Source organism: Eretmochelys imbricata, chromosome 1 (genome assembly GCF_965152235.1).
Source record: "Eretmochelys imbricata isolate rEreImb1 chromosome 1, rEreImb1.hap1, whole genome shotgun sequence".
Taxonomy (NCBI): Eukaryota; Metazoa; Chordata; order Testudines; family Cheloniidae; genus Eretmochelys; species Eretmochelys imbricata.
Window position 1 is genome coordinate 138097127 of NC_135572.1, and position 19347 is coordinate 138116473.

General features: G+C 41.0%; 1 protein-coding gene across 9 annotated transcripts; it reads right to left on the reverse strand.

The window, feature by feature from the left end:
* On the reverse strand, nt 1-18314 carry PIGA (phosphatidylinositol glycan anchor biosynthesis class A). Of its 9 annotated transcripts, XM_077816103.1 has the most exons (7): nt 16462-17512; nt 13988-14395; nt 13611-13765; nt 10196-10328; nt 6028-6160; nt 4279-4485; nt 1-1905 (listed from the first exon to the last, which is right to left on the reverse strand). In XM_077816103.1, the coding sequence occupies exons 2-7, from the start codon at nt 14323-14325 to the stop codon at nt 1642-1644; spliced, it is 1230 nt and encodes a 409-aa protein (XP_077672229.1). In that variant the 5' UTR covers nt 14326-14395; nt 16462-17512; the 3' UTR covers nt 1-1641. The 9 variants fall into 9 exon arrangements, with proteins under 9 accessions (XP_077672229.1, XP_077672201.1, XP_077672192.1 ...); XM_077816075.1 differs by lacking the exon at nt 16462-17512 and adding an exon at nt 18254-18314 and having other exon boundaries at nt 13611-14395; XM_077816066.1 differs by lacking the exon at nt 16462-17512 and adding an exon at nt 17834-18084 and having other exon boundaries at nt 13611-14395.
* Nucleotides 18315-19347: the final 1033 nt, after the last annotated feature.

Genomic DNA, 19347 nt, shown 5'->3' on the forward strand with positions numbered 1-19347 from the left:
AGAAACTAAATCTTAGACTTTGTAAACAGTATGTCTCATAATCCCATCAGTGCTTCATTAAAATACTGTTAAACAGATTTAGTAAAACAATAAAATAAAAATAAAATAATAATAATGTTATCACCTTTGCACCCCAACACAGCAAAATAAACTTAAATTTTACAAGATGTTTGTACAAAACATTGACTGGTTGCATGTTTTAAGTTATCCTGCAAAGTTCTGAAAACATAACCTTGCATATTGCACATCCAGAATACAATTACATCATTGGGCGTTTCATTATGCACAGGTTGGTTAAACCCTTTCAGTTTAAAACAATGGAAGAGCAAGACATTAATCCAGTGCATACAACAGATAACACCTTGTGAGAGTTGCTTTACAGGAATGTGAAATATCATCTCTTCTCTTCTTATAGTGTTCAAAGTTGTTTTCTGATTGATATAGGTGTAGACTACTTAGATTAGGGCTAGAGAACCAATAACTGCAAGGGACCACATTTCTCACTTCACAGGGAGTATGCAAATCTATTGACCAAATCCATTAACTTTTTCCAGAAAAAAAGATTTAACTTGCTGGATTCATTTAAGAATATCTTTGGTGCAGGCTAGGTGGCATGACAACTGTTTAACATTTTCTCTTCTGAAGATGAAGTCAAATACAACTGATGTCATAAATGAAAAACATTGGTAGTCTTTGTCTAGCCCTTAGTGGATGTTTATCTACATCTCTCACAAAAACAGAAGTTACCATATATTTTGGCACGGTCTACTGGAGAAGTTGGCAGGCCTGAGCTATTCTTGGAAGCTTGTGCCTTTTCATTATGCTGGTTTCTAAAAATAATATAATTCCCTCAATTCCAAGAGTACTTTAAAACAAACAAAACAAAATGTTACGTTTACATGTAAGAGTGAAATAGGCAGTATTTAGCATTTCCTAAAATATCAAAAAAAATTCTATAATGGAGTTTTGACAGATCAGAGAGATACTGATCACATTTAGGCGGAACATTGAAGAACCCTTTCAAAATGAGTTTTGTGCAGTCAGAAGTGTCTGTCTAGGCGACACAGTTGGTAGGACAAGAGCTGGCTAGCAGTACATCAAATGTTGAAAGTCTACATAGTAATGTGCTTGTCTTTATAGAAGTGATTTCACATATCACTTTTTGATGGACTGGGTAGGTATTTTTATTTTGCCAATTCTTCACAGGTCTCCAATAAATCAATACAAATATCTGGAGTTGGCAAAAGCCATCTAAAGCTAGGTAATTTTGTGTTTTGGCACCCTGAGTGCCATGAAAAATCCATGCTTATTCTCTGTGTAATACACTAGTAGCAGATGAAATCTAGTATTCTTGTCTCTCTGAAGGTAGTTTTACACCTGAGCTGTGCATATTACCACTTTCCTCCCTACTTTAAGTAAGTGCAAAAGAACTATGTCCATAAACTGCATATGTTTAAGTCTTTCCCCAAAACTAATTGGCACAATCCTAACTTGAGGTAGCACATTTTACCAAGTTTCTTTCCAACAATTTAGGAAAGCTTTTAAGAGTTTAAAAACAATGTCTCTTTGTGGAATTAATTCTATCAGCAAATACTGAAACCTTTCAGAGAGCAATGCCCTTCCTCCCCACTTAAAACATTTTTAACAGTCTGGAATCTCTTCTTTCTCGCTTCCTTTTTTACTAGGAAAATACTGTTGAGTCCATGCTCCACTAGGACCTGTGGCATCTACTGCAACATCAATAATAGAATCTGGAGTCATCCATCTCAGAAATACCAGGAAAAGGAAGCTTAATACAGCAAAAAGAGCAAAAATACACCCAGTCACTGAGCCACAGTGAGATATTAGTCTGTCAAGCCGCTTGTCCATTGGTAATACCACTTCATCTGCAACTCTGTCATACACCTGAAAGGAGGGGAATGAGGAAAGAGTTAAATTTTGCAGAGTCACCTTTATGATGTATTATCTCTGAAGATTAGGCAAAACTGTGTTTTACTACATACTGCACATAATAATGACCCTCTTCCGAACTTTAATGGGAATGTCCAATAAAAAAATAGTTTCTGACATATAAAAGACTGTCTAGTTTTTTTTTTTTTAAAAAAAAAGATCAATGAGAATAACCAAAGAGGTAGAAAAACTTCCACGGGAAGACAGATTTTAAAGACTGGAACATTATTGTGTGTAACTTGATAATAAATGGCACAGAGGAGAGAAAGGCTAAATAGTAATGCATGATCTCTCTTAATACAAAAACAAGGGGATAGTCAAACAGAAAGGCAGCAATTTTAAAACTGATGAAAAGGAAATACTTTTTCCAACTTAACTAAACTAGCTTGCAGAACTCATCACCACAAGAGATCACTAAGGGCAAGAGCTTAGTGGAATTCAAAAAGGATCAGACACTTCGCTATTTAACAAGGATTTCCAGTTAGAAAAAACTAACTTTCCCTGAAAGTCTACCAATCCAGACTCAAACTCTATTCACTCACCCTTCAACATGATGATAAATAATGAAAAGATTATTACTTTCCCTGTCCACAAAAATATGTGGGAATGCTGAACACTGCGAGTCTGTTTTATCAGAAATTCTATTTTTCTTTATGAGAGGAAGTCTGAAGCTCTTTTGCTATACTTACATTAAAGGTAAAGGGGGTGTGCGTGTGTGTGTAGATGTAAAATTAGAAGCCTATACACACACACTCTCACCACAGGAACAAACCATAGTGATTTAACTACCTGATTTGCAGCAGAAAGACTCTTTGTTCATCCATGCAAATCAGGTAGAGCTGTCTAAATTCTATTCCTTGTACCTGCAGCTAGTGAGCTAGTAGGAATGGGGGGCACTCTACAGCTTTCTAGATAAAAAATAACTTTGTAAGAGTTACTAATACAATAATAGAATAGGCTTGAAAATATATAAGTGACTTAACTTTCTTTGTAATGAGTACTATTATTCAAAACGCTGTTTAAAGAATGGTGCTATACTAAAAGGGCAGCACTATAAATACTTACACCATACAGATAATGGAAGTTTTCAAATAGCCCAAAAGCCATATCTTTGAAAACCTGATGCAACTATCATGTGCCAGTTATTTCAGAGATAAAGTGAAGTTAGTTCTGCAAATAACCAGTATTGTTTCATGGTTGAAAAATGGGACTCTTCTACTCATCCCAACATTTTCCTAGTTTGTTTAGGATCGAGTCTCTTTTAGCTCGTCCCTAAAAACTAAACCAAACTAACCTCTGTAATTTTTTTTTTTTAAGGTTACATACAACCCATTTACTCTCCTATTCCATTATTCATTGTTGATTAAATGACTACATTCTTACAGGAGCTGCAACCTGAGTGTTCCTTATGCAACAACAGTGAACCAACATAACACACGTGAAGAGTAATGCTGACATCAACAGCAATACTGGAGCAACGTGCAATAAGAACGTTTCCGCACGACAAGGTATTCTTAAAGCGCAAGTTAAAACAGTCAAAATAATAAAGTTAAAAAGAAATAGATAGAGAAATACAATTCACAATCTTATCGTTGTGTTTGTTTTTTGAAATATCCTTATTCTATAGGACACTGATAAAACCAAGCTGACAAAAAGTTGCATGTTATTTTATTTCTTGCTAAACCCTTAGAGGCCAAAATCAATTTTTCTAGAAGTGTCAGCTGGAGGTGTTCGCTGCAACAAGTTATAACTGTCATCTGTAACAGGTAAAGTTTGTCACTAATGTAAAAAAAGTACTAACATGTAAAGTACAGTTCTAAGTGGCTGTGAAAACATGGCAACTTCTTACTCAACATATCCTTAACTTGTGTGTGTTCAATTGTATCTGAAGAAGTTAAGATCTTATTTTAGTCACGAAGTTTTACTTCTGTTAGTCTGGCAGAGCCAACAGAGACAGACAGATTCTATTCCTTCTTGTGCATCAGACTTGTTCAGTACCTTTTCCAATTCTAAGGTCAAGCAGTTACATGTGCACAAACCAACTGAAAACAATGGGGTTGCACAGATGTAACTGAGGACATTATCGGCACTTCTGGATCTTTATTGATGGTAACGGTGCATGACAAGGAAAGAATCCAGTTTGGTTTTCTAGAGGTACTTTGAATTTACAGGGCTAGTAATTGGAGAAAATATTCACATTTTACTTGTTAAACCATGCACATTTGATATGGATATCACTGAAATAACACACAGACTCTCACAACGTTACCTGTGGAGAGTCACTTTTCAGAGTAAAAAAATCACACTTTAAGACAGAGGTCTACCTACTTTTGCAGTTCTCTCTGCGACGTTTCTCCATGTATAGAATGTCTTTACTTTGTTATGGATAGTTTCTGGGGTTGGTAGTGTTCCTGACCTGATCTGGGCAACAGCTTTTTCCAGACCATCACACAGAGATTTCACTGAGGGCTCACATAAGATGATAAGATTTTCTGGTAGCACCTCAGGGATTCCACCAACTCTTGTACTCACAACCTTTGGAGGCAACAAAACAATTCAGCAGTATGCATGCTGTATAACACAACTCACTAAAATACAGTTATACTGGTAATAAGGCAAAATTGCTCAACAGGAGTACTTTAGATCAAAACAAAGGATCCAACCTTGCAGGTGCCTTCCAGGCACATCAAATGACTGCAAAAAGAGTTTCATCTGCATGACAACTGTAGGTCTGGGCCCTAGAAGTGGTTTTAGTGCAGTAGCTTAGCTGTGGGATGTTCAGAATCAATATTTGGATATCAAAGGGACCTCACATACAGAAGCAGAAAGGACTATGTACAACAGAATTTTTCAAAGAAGGGAATTATGTTTCCTAAAGGTGCTTGTCACAATACTCAAATGATTATGTATAATCAGGCTTGGATTTCCTACCCACTGCCTCTTTCGTGGCCCCCTCACCCCGACCATCCCCAAGGGAAAAAGGCCAGTAGGCTAATTTGGGGTGGAGGTGGGGAGTGTTTTATCTCCCACACAGTTTCGAGCTTCTGCGTGACTAACATTTACAAGAACATAACATATTTGAAAGTTTTGGAATACTAATTTTAATCTAAAATCAAAAACAAATTTTTTTTTTTAAAGGAAGTAAGTAGAACACAGACTCTTGTCAGGTCTATTATTATTAAGCAATAATAAAAAAGTTTAGAACTCATGCCAAGCAGCAAGTGGAAAAGGGAATGGGTACTGGGACTAGTGACTGGAGAGAGGGGTGAGGCTAGCAGGCAGAATCTACTATCATGGGTCTCTGGAAAGGGTTCCAGTACCCATCATTTAAATTTCTCTATGCCCAAGACAGCCTCTATATTTAAAAAATTACTGGGAATGGAATCTCTGACAGTATTGACTCTGCTCAGTTGCTATTTTGACCCTTACAGCAGTAACATGGATTCATAAAACTCACAAAAGTATAGAAGCCAGGAAGGGATTCCACCAAGAATGTCCCAGTCTTTGATCTCTTTTCCTCTTTCCTCCTTATGTGAAATCTCTACATAGAGTAAATACTTCCTCAGCTGACTTAAGAAATGGATATCAGTTCTTGAGTCAGCCAAAGAACAGTGATAAGAACAATGGCTCACTCAAAGCTATGTGAATTAACCAAAGGTCAGTCATATTCACCAAACATTTTTCTTCAAATACCTATTGCTGATGGAAGGTAGAGGCAAAAGGTCTAGCAGATATAGTTGTCCATGGACAGAGAGTTAACTGGTCAAAACACTTTCAAAAATACATACAGAACAGCATTTTGAAGAGGCAGCTTGGTTAGTTCAGAGAACAGGGAATTAGGAGACCTGTATGCTATTCCCAACTCTGTATGAACTTCCTCTGGGAGAGAACCAAATCAGTTAACCTCTCTGTCTCAGTTTCCAGAGGAAGTATAAATGTGGATTAATATTTGCCCACCTTGATAGACTGCTTATAGATCCTCCAGTGAAATGCACTGTAATAAGCATATATTATGAAAATAAGCATTGTAAAAATATGTATGCATGCATGCATTCTATACGGCAAAGATTCTTTTACCTGTAAACCACAACTGGCTGCTTCCACAATTGCCATACAAAAGGCTTCAGTGAGAGAAGTATTGAGAAAAATGTGTCCCTGGACCAAGACATTTCTAACATCCTGGTGTTCCAAAGCCCCTAAAAGACGCACTCTGCACATTGTTAAAGAAAAAGATAAACAATGGTTTCACATACTGTAATAATGCTACAAAACATTACACAAATATTTTGGAACATACAGTTTACAACGTATACATAGTACTGTATTAAAGCAGTGTGGACACTATCTTATTCCAATTTCTTTAAACTTTGATTAAAAAATTAAGCCTCCGTATTTAGCTTGAAAAGAAAAACCAAACTGTTTGAAAAACTGAGTTTTTATGGCAATTGCCTTTAAAATATTTCTACCACGTTTTCTAGGTTAAGAAGCGAAGATTGTGTTATTTGGTTAATATTCCAAATTTACCAGTATTCCATGTTCAAACAAGTGCAGCAAACAGGGAAGTTCTGCAGGGAGAGAGTGAGGCTTTCTTTCTAGGTATGTTTCTACATTCAATACCATGCAATGGTAAAGTGAAACGGTAAAAATGGTAAATGGACCAGCAATGGAAAAGTGGCTGTGACCTGCAACAGATGTGCCATGTTTTCTTTCCTGCCTGAAGCAAGAAAGACTTTGTCTGAGGTGGAAGTTAGTGGTTGTGCTGGAAGATAAGATACATGGTTTGAAAGAATAGGTATTGACACTGCATATCTGAGAGGCTGCATGCCTGGACAACCAGACTCTGAAAGCATCACCATCCCAGGTTCAAGAAGGATTTGGTGACCAAGGAACCAGAAAGAGCAGAAACCAGACAGTATTGGCAGCTCGTAACCACAAGAGGGCAAGAGAACAAAGTGGCATTCTACACAGCTGGAGGAAAAAGATGATGGACAGACTGCGATCAATCAAGCAAGGACCACAAGGAATTCCATACAGCTAGAAATAGCCAATCATAACCAGATTCTTCGCATGGACATGGTAAAAAGTGTGTCTGAAGATCCAGCAAGCAAAATGGAATGGAGAGCATACAGGACATACCTGAGAATGGCTGCTCACCCCAACCCATAAGAAAATCCCCCATGCTCACAAAGATCTCCATATGTGCAAAGAAGACAGATGATCTTTGTCAGGGATTCTGTGCTACAGAATGGAAAGAACATTCCGCAAGAGACAGGCAGACATCAGGATGGTGTGCAGTCTTCCCAGAGCCAAGACACAAGATGTGACAGCAAGATTAGATAGGTTTCAGAGTAACAGCCGTGTTAGTCTGTATTCGCAAAAAGAAAAGGAGGACTTGTGGCACCTTAGAGACTAACCAATTTATTTGAGCATGAGCTTTCGTGAGCTACAGCTCACTTCATCAGATGCATACCGTGGAAACTGCAGCAGACTTTATATATACACAGAGAATATGAAACAATACCTCCTCCCACCCCACTGTCCTGCTGGTAATAGCTTATCTAAAGTAATCTTCAGGTTAGGCCATTTCCAGCACAATGGAAATGGAAATGGAAACAGAAAACCTGGATTTGTGCTGGAAATGGCCTAACCTGAAGATTACTTTAGATAAGCTATTACCAGCAGGACAGTGGGGTGGGAGGAGGTATTGTTTCATATTCTCTGTGTATATATAAAGTCTGCTGCAGTTTCCACGGTATGCATCTGATGAAGTGAGCTGTAGCTCACGAAAGCTCATGCTCAAATAAATTGGTTAGTCTCTAAGGTGCCACAAGTCCTCCTTTTCTTTTTGCAAGATTAGATAGGTTTCTGCAGTTGATAGGCAAGACTCCACTAGCGATGGTGCATATCTATGCTAATTATACTGCTTCATGTGACAACTCAGATTGTAAATGACTTTAGAGAACTTAGAAAGGTGTCGAAGGTGAGGAAGGAAGTCCTCTGAGTGAAGGAAGATAGCAAACGAAAGATTCTGGAAGCAAACCACTGGCTAGGTAAGCAGCATAAAGTACAGGTTTTTGGTTTTGTGGAAGCTGGATCACCTTCTATGGGGAGAGGGGGCCATGCAATTTGGATGGTCGCCATCTTCTAGGGGACTGGCTGGCTAGACTAGTCAGGAAGGTGTTAAACTAATAACAAAAAGGCAGGGTGAAAAGGGAGAACAAATGACAACTCATTTAACACAAAATCAAGATGTCAAGATTAAAACTGATCAAAGTAAATGCGGAGAAGAAATACAATCATTACCTATACATGAATGCTAGGAACTTAGGTAATAAGCAAGAGGAATTGGAAGTTATCATTTATGAGCATAAAGTTGACCTAGTTGGTATTATTGAAACCTGGTAGGAAGAGCTACATAACTGAAATGTTAAAATCCCTAGTTATAATGTATTCAGGAAAGATCATGTGGACAAGAGAGGAGGGAGGATTTTTCTTCCTAAAAGATATGCTCTACACAGCTACCGGACCTGACGCAGGAATTAATTCAGGGAAAGTTCAATGGCCTGTGTTACGCAGAAGGCCAGAATACATGAGTCACAATAGACCTTTCTAGGCTTTATAAAAGAAAAATCTATGAGACTATAAAAATTGTGTCCCACATTAAATGCGAAACAGGAAACATTTTGAAAATATTTCTCTGAAAGTTATAAAATCACACTAAAGAAATCAAAATGGCTTCTTCTGGGTAATTATCAGACAGATATTTGAAGTCTGTCATACATAACAGGGATATACACATCTCTAGTAAGAGTACTTAGGAAAGCATGTCCTGCACATGTACAGTAGATTTAAAAAGAGAAACAAAATACTTATCGCTTTTTCATATCCGTTGGCCAAACAGTAACTTTTGAACACAACATCTAATTAATTCCAAAATTTCAGGGAATGTTCTAGGCATCAATGGGAGGAACCCTTTAGATTTGAGGGGGCGGGGGTAGGAAAACCAGAAGGGAGACATGTTGACACCCTGAATTATTTCTCCCTCAGAGAGAAAAGGAATAATAAAGGGGGGAGGGAGGGCAATCACAGAACCCCTGGCATGGGAATGGTGGACCCAGGCAGGACAGAGGGTGCACAGAGTCCCAGCCATGACGGAAGCTGTGCCAGGTTGTAAGGAGTCCCCTGCCATGAGGAAGGGCATGGTGGGGAGGGGAGAGAAAAAGTTGAAGGGAGGCCCTGAAAGAGGTGGATGGATGGTGGCACACAGGGAGCTGTGGGTAGAGGGTTGGAGGAATGAAAGGAGCCTTTGTGGGTTCAGCTCACTGCACACCCAGAAACAATGAACTGTGCAACCCTCTAGTGTAGTTTTCATATAGAGAGAGAGGCTTTTTTTTAAACACACTAAATTTTTGGCTGGAAAACGAAAAGATACTTTTAGTTTTTCGAGTGTGTAAATTTGAATATACCAAAACATCAGCTGTGAGTGCAGTGTAAATAATTAAGTAGAAAACAGTATCTTAATTCAGTGAGGATTTCATTTCTGTTTGTTTTATAAAAGGACACAGATAGAAAAACAATTTCAGGGATTTTTGCACTATTGCTTGGTATTATATGCAGAAACAATGAACCAGAAACCCATACTGTTGTCTAATAGAAAAACAAGCTCCGCTCGCGCCCCCCCCCCCCCCAAAAAAAAGGGCCAACTCACACCAATATTTGCTATGGAAACAGATCCTACTTCTATTAATTTATCATTTTATTACAATAGCGCCAATCAGGTACCCACTGTGTTTGTGTGTACAATGCCAAGCAGATAGTCACTGCTCCATAGAGCCTACAATCAAAGTATAAAATGAGAGAATAGGTGGATACACAGATGGGGGAAGCACAATAAAACAGTACTGGTCAGCTTGATAAGCAGCAGTCACAGCAAACCAGCTGCCTAATCACTGACAACTTACTGCACTGTATGATATTGCTTGTCATGGCTAGGACTCTAACATGCTGATCATGCAACTGGATTTGTGTGGACAGATCTTTATGCCTGTGCAGAGTCCCACTGAACTCACTGGGGCTTGGCACAGATCTGCCTGCACAAACCAACTTGCAGAATCAGGGCGTAAGTTTGCAAAAGCCTGCTTATTCCCTTGTTTTATCTGTCTCAACCCACTTCCTGCCACCCCCTCATTGTTTCACCATATTCCTTTTTATATTTACATTGTAACCACAAACACACAGAACAAACCTGTCATGTAGTTGGTATCTTTCCCGTACCTCTTCCAAAACGATTCGCTTTGGTCCTTCTCCTCCAACTAAGAAATGTAAATCTGGATATTTCTGACAAAGTTCAGGAATTATACCACTAAGCAAATCTATACCTAAAAATACAACATGTAGAGCAGTTATGATTGTGTTTATCTTTCTGATTCCATCCATTCCTATAACACTATTCACATGTGTCAAAATCAGAGGTCTCTGAAAGATGGTTGCATCACTGGCTATTAAAATATCAAAACTGATGAACTAGCAGAATGCAAGAGTGTAAGAAGTGTTTAAATTACACAGCCTCTTTGCTTCGCACTAAAAAAAAAAGACATTCCTTGTCAAAGAAGATTTAAAAAAAAAAAGATCTAAAGCAAATGTAGGGCCTCAAACTAAACTGGCATTAATTTTAAGCATATAACCATTTTCAACTTTACATAAAATTACTGCACAAGGAATCAAAACTCCAAGTGCCACAACTGAGATATTCACACAGCTAAAAAGCAAATGACAAAGACGCAATCCTGCAACTCTAGTCACATGAGTAGACCCAATGAAGGCAATTGGTGAGACTGTCACTCCAGTTCCAACCTCTTTTACCAGTAAAGGGACCCTAAAAGCCCCAGTTCTGGTCAGGTGAGAACTCCCTTGGTGCAGAAACTGAGAAGGACAGCCGCAGGCTTTCCTCTGAGGACCCCCTGGCAAGTCCTGGTATAAGGTGGATGGCTGGAGACGGGAAGGGCATATCACAGGCAGGACCTAAGCATGCAATGTTGTGGAGATTCTGGACAGCCCAGGATATGACCGAACTGAACTAGTTTATAAAGTAAGTACTGGACCCCAAATCAACTAGCAAAAGAAACCCAAAAGCAGAAATAAAGAATGAAACTAAACTTTATTATTCTAATGTTTTAATTAACATTAAGTTAAAATTGGTCATAGGGATATGATATTTTAAAAAAGACTCAGTACTTAAATTTAGAGACAGGTGATTTACATTAAAACAGTATCTCAGTCCAAATTATATGCCCTACACCTGTAATCTGACTCAGTCACACCTCTATGAAGCCATGGTGAGGGTGAAGCCAAACTAGTGCAGAGGCACAGGAAATCCACATGAACGGCCCTGGCTTCCCAAGGAGCCCCAGTTTTAGCTAACGGCCCTGTGCAATTTTCTGCAAGGGAGGGGAACGAATCCTGATAAGGTGGCAATTGGAGGAACTTCAGGAGGGAATCCTTATGGAGCAAATCTCCACAAGTCCCTCCCACAACAGGTTTGCTTTTGTTGTTATTTTTTAAAAAGAAAGAAAGGAACTAGGCCATTAACATCACACTGAATGCTTGTGATGGCCATATTGTTTTAATGGCTAGAATAGTGCCTCATATTGTTCCTTCCCCCACCTTCCAACAGAAAAAATTCATGGTAGCAGTAAAAATATTTATGAATTCCATGCATCTGATGAAGTGAGCTGTAGTTCACGAAAGCTTATGCTCAGATAAATTTGTTAGTCTCTAAGGTGCCACAAGTCCTCCTTTTCTTTTTGCAGATACAGACTAACAGGGCTGCTATATTGAAACCTGTCAGTAAGACAATATTTTTCATTTATTTTCATTTAACTATTTTTAGTTATATGTATGTATATTAGCCTAACTTAGTATGTTGTATGTATATTAGTCTAAATGATAAAAAGTGAGTGATCCGAATATTAAGAGTTACTCAGCAACATTACTGATATTCCAATATCCTGTATTTTATATAGCATTTGTAAAACCTGAACTAAAAATTTAGAACCTTTAGATTTAATATCAAGACATTTCTTCCTTTTTTTCTACAGTTATAATAAACAAAAGCAATTGAAAACAAAGACCTATGATAAACATTAAAATAGTGTTGAAGAGCAGAAATTAAGGGCATACTGTCAAATAAAAATTATGTAGTAAACAGATTTCTTTACCTCTGTTACCAGCCCCACCTACGCTTACGGAAAGTGAAAAAAATGAAAATTTTCACAGTTTATGTCAGTGATGCTCAGACCTCAGTGGTTCAGGAACCAAATTAGCAATCAACATTACTCAAAAGAGCTAATGTGAATTCACTGTTTCTTTTACTATAATAATATATATTTATATTTAAACAGTATGACAGGCAAATTATTTAGTTTTATATATATTATTCTCACAGCAAAATGACTGACCATTATTTTTATCAACTGCAATTGGTTAATAACATAGCAGAAGCATCCTGATCAGTTAATAATTAAGTCACACAGTGTTTTAATATCATGTGCTGCAAAGAACTGCAAGAGACACATCAAAAAGCCACTTACAGCTCGTGAGCCTCAGTCTGAGTATCACTGGTTTATATTCTTTGTTTACTTCTTCCATTTCTACCTACTGGGGCAATGAAAATCAAATGAGTCAATTTTCACTTATTAAACAGCTTCACTTTCAGGTTTTTAAGATTACAATGCTTACCTGCTTAAATATCAGCCCATTGCTACAATTAAAGAGGAAAAAGTGGAAATTTTTTTTTTTTAAACTGGTCAGGATTTGTTATAGGAGTGGGACCTAAGTAGTTTCATACAATTATTTATTTTTCTATTTAAAAAGGGACATTGTCAGGATAAACACACATTTACTATGTGCAGGGACAGCACTGTGCCTGCCAGGAGCTCCACTGACTTTAATGGGGTTCTGTGTGAGTGCAGCAAGGTGCTCATTTCCACTGACTGTAGAAATGGGACCTTACTGTAGAGTCTTTACAAGACCAAAACTTAAATAAATCTGACCAAAGTGTACACATATTCAAAATCTAAGACCAAAGAATTTAAAAAAAAAAAAAACAGTGGACGTAGGTTTAACTTTTCTTTTAACAAGAACATTCCCCTGCACCCCAGTACCAGCCTCCCACAGAAGTCTGGCTTGGCTGGATTTGCTGCAGGAAGGCATGGAGACAGATGTTGAAAGCCCAGTCTCGGGGTCTTAAAGGCCACGGACCTCCCCTGTGGAACTGTGTGGGTCTTTGGGGCACACTACATAGGTCACTCCCAGGGGACTGGAGACAGGCGGGGGCATAACACAGACCCTGTGACTCCATGACAGCTGCTGAGTACCCTGTCACTTGGTGACTCACAGGATTGGCTGTTCAGGGCCAGCTTCTGTTCCAATGAAGTCAATAAGAGTTAAGCCCCTTAGGATCAGGCCCTTAGACTTAATACATGGAAGTGGAAAGAGGGAAATGAGTGAAACAACTGTTTCAGATTAAACGCATTATCAATTGGTCACAGATATGGTGTCTGTATTCACTTGCTTAAACACTGAACATTTCTTACCACCCATTTAAAAAAAATGAGAAAAAAAATTATTTGAAAAACAACTTACAGTTTGGACCTCATTACCTTTTCTGTAAACAAGCCTGCTGACAACAACAACTGTTATCGTACTATCATCCCTCCTACTTGGGTCTGGAGTGAAGTCGGTGGGATCAACAGCATTAGGGATGACAGATACGATCTCAGGATTCAGTGCTGCTCTTAGTACAGTGTTTTCCTTGCTAGTGTAAGAGACACAAATGATGTGGTTTGTATCACACAGTGAAACAGTGAGAAGTTTGTTCGTAAGCACCGAACTGACATCAGCAAATCCAAAGAGAGAATGGTCTGTAAAAACTGTCTGTAGTCCCATTGTCTTGGCATGGAAAAGTGCATCATGAGCCATGGAAGAAAATGAACTATGGGAATGGACTATGGTGACTCTCTCCCGCACAAATATGTACCTGAGCAGAGGCAGACTGTGGAAGAGCGTTGTTGCTGTAGACTGATTGTACATGACCTTTAAAGGTAAATAATAAACTTTCAGACCATTGGCGAGGTAACGAATGCCTTTTCTGTTTCCATAAGCATGGGTGACAATTATAACTTTGTGCCCTCTTTCAATCAGGCAATGTGACAGCTGGTAGATGTGACTTTCCACTCCTCCCATATTTGGATAAAAAAAATCAGACACCATGCATATACTATGTGTTCGAATTCCAGTTGCTAGGGCTTTTACACAGTTAATGGAGGAAGTTGGAGAGAGAGTGTGTCCATGGCCTCCTATTCTTCTGCAAGCCATACTTAGAAAAAGTTCAGAAATCAGTCCTTCTGGTAGCCAGCCAGTTTGTAGATTTGGGCCTGCTCATTACCTAAGATGGTGAAAAAAAATATTTATTGACAAATACGCAAAGAAGCAAGGCTTAAGACTATCACTTCTACAAAGAGCTTCATGCTACAGCAATATAAGCATTTTAGTTTCTGCAGGGCTGGTGCTAGCTTTTGGGGAGCTCTATGCCATCCACTTATGATAGAACCCACCCTCCTTCCCAGCCACATCCTACCTTTGGTAACTACCTCCCTCATGAATTTGTGAGGCTCCATAGCCTCTTGTGATTCTGTCTCCTCATCCCATGGACCATCAAGCAAGAAGCTAGAGGTGTTCTTTGGCTCTGAGTGGCAGGAAGACAGAACCCCTGATCTCTTCTGCAGTTTTCTGTGACCAAACAGGACATTGGATAGGGAATTGGGGATGATACCAGGCTGATGGGCCACTTACATAGTTGCCACAAAACTCTGCTTAGGAATAAAAGCTCAAGAATTATATGCAATATTGTAGTACTGAATTACCATGTCATACCAACAGAGCACTTACCAATGTGCCTTAGACATGGTTAATAAAAGACCAATAAAAGTGCTTAATTTTATAAAAGCCACTATTACAGTAACAACATGTTCCACATTCTTTTAAACAATAATACATCTTAAAAAATGTATATTGGCCTTTCATTAACATAATGCTAGTGACTATAGTACAATATACTATATACTAGTATATATTTTACACACATAGTTACAGTCCTATTAAGAGAAGAGGATCATTATCACACCATCTTAAAGTAAAAACTCCAAAGACTCAGACTTGTCTTTTCATCTCATGTCTTGGCATTCACTCTTTATACTTTGTATTAAGAAGAGTTCTCCCCGCCCTTGTAAGCATATGTTATCTTTTCTGTATATCAACAGTTTTTAAGCTCTTTAAGCCAGGACTTAATTATTGTAAAATACCATATGCTTTTTTTTCAAAATGCAGGGATAATTACTATGATGACCATAAAAATTCTGGTCAGTTTTCTGAGTTTCTGACCCACATATTCATATCATTGGCTCCAGTCATGTAAAGGAGTCCTTGCTCATGTTACTCATTAACTTCACAGGGACTCCATACAGTGGTCTACACCCGCAGATTCCTTTGCAGGACTAAGGCTATATTTTGTACAGCCATAGGTTCTGTTTTTGCATAACAATTTTTAAAGAAATCTAACCAACATCATAAGATTTTACTTCATCTGTAAAACAAAGTGAGGCAACTCCTATCTAAAACAGTTTTGAAGGCCACACAGGACCACTTGATCATCTAATCCAGTGGTTCTCAAACTGTGGTCCACGGACTAAGTCTAAGATTTCCAAAGGCGTCTACACCTCCATTTAAAAATTTTTAGGGGTCCACAAATGAAAAAAGGTTGAAAACCACTGATCTAGTCTGGACTACTGTATCTCACAGACCACAAAACTTAATACAGCTATACCTGCATCATGCCCAATAAATTGTTTTTTTACTAAAGTACATCTTCCAGACACAAGGTCCAGGTCTTGGTTTACAAATGCTGCACTTTCAATACATGCATGCAGTGTTGTTGTTGTAGACATGTCAGTCCCAGGATATTAGAGGGACAAGATGGATGAGATAATACATTTTATTGGACCAACTCCTGTTGGTGAGAGACACAAGTTTTTGAGCTATACCACAAAACCAATGATATACTGACTACATCGATGATATTTTCATCTTCTGGACAGATGACAAACTCCCTCATAGATTGCCACCACAACTTCAACCACCACCTGTCCATTAAACTCTCTCTGGAACACTCCCACACTAACATCAACTTCTTGGACGCCACAATCAGCTTCAAAAGTGGAACCCTACAGACAACAGGTACAAGAAACCTACGGATCCCCACATCTACTTTCACAGATCCAGTAACCACCCCAAACACGACAAGAAATCTGTTATCTACAACCAGGCACTTAGGCCTGGGCTACACTGGGGGGGGCGGGAGAGGTGGGGGGGAAATTGATCTAAGATACGCAACTTCAGCTACAAGAATAGCGTAGCTGAAGTCAACATATCTTAGCTTGATTTAGAATCACTTACTTCGCACCCTCGCAGCGCGGGATCGATGGCCGCCGCTCCTCCATTGACTCCGCTTCTGTCTCTCACCGTGGTGGAGTTCTGGAGTCGACAGCAGAGCAATCGGGGATTGATTTATCGTGTCTACGCTAGGCACGATAAATCGATCCCCAATAGATTGATCACTACCCGCCGATCCAGCGGGTAGTGTAGACGTGGCTGATACCACAGACTATGATCTGAAGAGAAAGTCCGAGATACACACCTTAACGTACTCAAAAATGTCTTCACCAAACACAGACATTCCACCAGAGAAGTAGATTGCAACATTAAATGGGCTCCCCAAATCCCCCGAAAGAACCTGCTTTAATACAGAAATAAACCCTTTTCCAACTGCACACCCCTAGTTGTTACCTACCACCCCACAATGGAACCCATATGGAGTATCAGCAAACAATTACAACCTATACTCAATGGGCATCGCACCCTGAAAGAAATATTTCCCAACCCCCCTCTTCTGGCCTTCAAAACAACCCCAAACCTCTCCAAGTTAATCATCAGAAGAAAGCTCCCCACAGACCAGATACACCAACTCAAAGCAGCACCAAACCCTGCTACTGTAACAGGTGCAAAACCTGAAGACTTATCTCTACTGCTACAATGATCAATGCCCCCACAACACACCTTTCAAAATCCATGGGTCCTACACATGCCTATCACATGTGGTGTACCTCATCCAGTGCACTAAATGCCCCAATAGCACCTATACGGGTGAAACCAATCACTATGCTCTGAATTGAACTCACACAGGAAAATGATGAAAGACCAAAACACTGTATTACCTGTTGGTGAACACCTTTCACAAAGTAATCACTCTACATCTGACTCATCAGCCCTCACCCTCAAAGGAAGCTGGGACAACACCCTCAAAAGATGAGCCTGGGAACTTAAATTCATAACTTCGCTAGACACTAAAAAATCAGGGGCTGAACGGGGGACACTGGATTTATGGTTTATTACAACAATCGGTAACCCATTACCCCCTCCTTTTTGTCCTATAACTACAGGGCCCTTAACAGGCCACTTCATGGGGAATGGTCCCTTAAAATATGCTAGCCATGCTAAACTATCCGTTGGGCCCTGTATTTAGCTGTCAGGCCCCCAGTGCCTTTCCCAGGCCTGAAGAAGCGCTCCGCTCCCTGCAGCTGAAAAGCTGGTCTCTCCCACCAGCACAACCTGGTCCAACAAGAGACACTACCTCACCCACCTTGTACTTTCCTCACAGCAAAACAGCCCAGGCTTGTGCCTTCAGTGCTCGCAAAAAACATGTGGCATCGAGCCCCCCCCCCGCCCTTATCTGCAACTTTGGAGCCCATCAATCGCTAACGTCAATGACCTTGAGCCTCTACCGCACTGTAAGAAAATTCACCCCGTTCAGGGGGCTCTGCAGGACGGGAACACACCGCTGCACAAGCAGCAGCCGGCCGCTGCGATGTCTGTCTATGGGAACGGGAGGGGGGGACCGGAACCGGGCTGCGCTTGGCGCGACGCGTAAGACGCTGCCCCGGGGAGAGACAAGCCCGCCTGCGCGGGGCTGCAGCGCGCGGCCAGGGGTCGGGGCCGCCACACAAGGGCAGGGATCGTGGCCCGGAGCGGGCGGGGGGTTCTCAGCAGCCGCCGCCGCCGCCGAGCGGGGCCGAGGCCGCCTGACAGGCCTGAGCTGGGGTGGGGGAGGGGGAACAGACGGGGCGGGAGGGGGGGAGCCCTCGGACAGCCCCAGCCCAAAGGAGGGAGGGGGACAGAGACACTCGCGTACCTGCCGCCGGCCGGGCCCACCCATTTCCGGGCAGGAGGGAGCGGCAGCCATTCGCCGTCCCTCCTGTCGCCTAGGCAACAGCCCCGCCCCCGCTGCTTCCCGGGGCGCCCCGCCTCAGCGCCCGAGCAGCCAACCAACGGAGCGGGCAGCTTCAAGTCACGCGGGGCAAGAGCAGCCAATCGGAAGCCTCGGTTCCGTTCAGCCTCGGAACGCTGAGAGGGGAAGGGGGCGGAACGTGGCGTCCCTGGCGTTCTGAAGCGCTCAGTGCCCGGACTTCCCTTTAACCCCTTCCTCGCACTAGCGCTGGGGTTCCTCGTGCGAACGCGGGAGCACTCACCCCCGTGGCCTGCGCTCGCAGGGGTGGGTGGGTGTGTGTTTGCGGGGGGGGGGGGGGTCCTGTGATCTCCCCCGGGTTTCTGAGCCGGCCGCTGGGTGCCTCTTCAAGCTTTTCTCTGCAGCGGGGAGGGCTAGAAACTTACTCGTCTAGACAGCTGGGATTCTCACGCACTCACCTGACTCCGGGAGGTGGGGCTCTAAGAATTCCATCATGAATGGCAAGACTCATGATAAAATTCCAAGGGATACCAAACTAATGTGTGTTTCTGATGTCCCACAGCACTCCCCCTGGAGTCAGCTGCTACCAACCAGTCCACACCGCTACTGCCACCACCAGCACCACCCATGGCAAGGATCACTACTGCTCCTTGCCCAGAGTGCTGACCTGTGGAGTCCCTCAGGGCTCAGTCCTGTTCTTATTCAAATATTTATGTGCAAATCTTTGATCGAGATGACCTCCTGAGGTCCCTTCCAACCCAGATATTCTATGATTCTATGACACAGGCTGCAATGCCAATATGCCTCTGACCTGCAGATATCTGTATCCTACCAGCAGAAGACACCATTGGGTCACAGATAGCATAGTGCTTGGCTGAATGAAAACTAGCTGTCTCAAATTCAGGATCAGGGGGTAGTCGTGTTAGTCTGTATCCACAAAAAAAACCAAGGAGTCCGGTGACACCTTAAAGACTCTTTTCAGAGTAGCAGCCATGTTAGTTTGTATTCGCAAAAAGAAAAGGAGGACTTGTGGCGCCTTA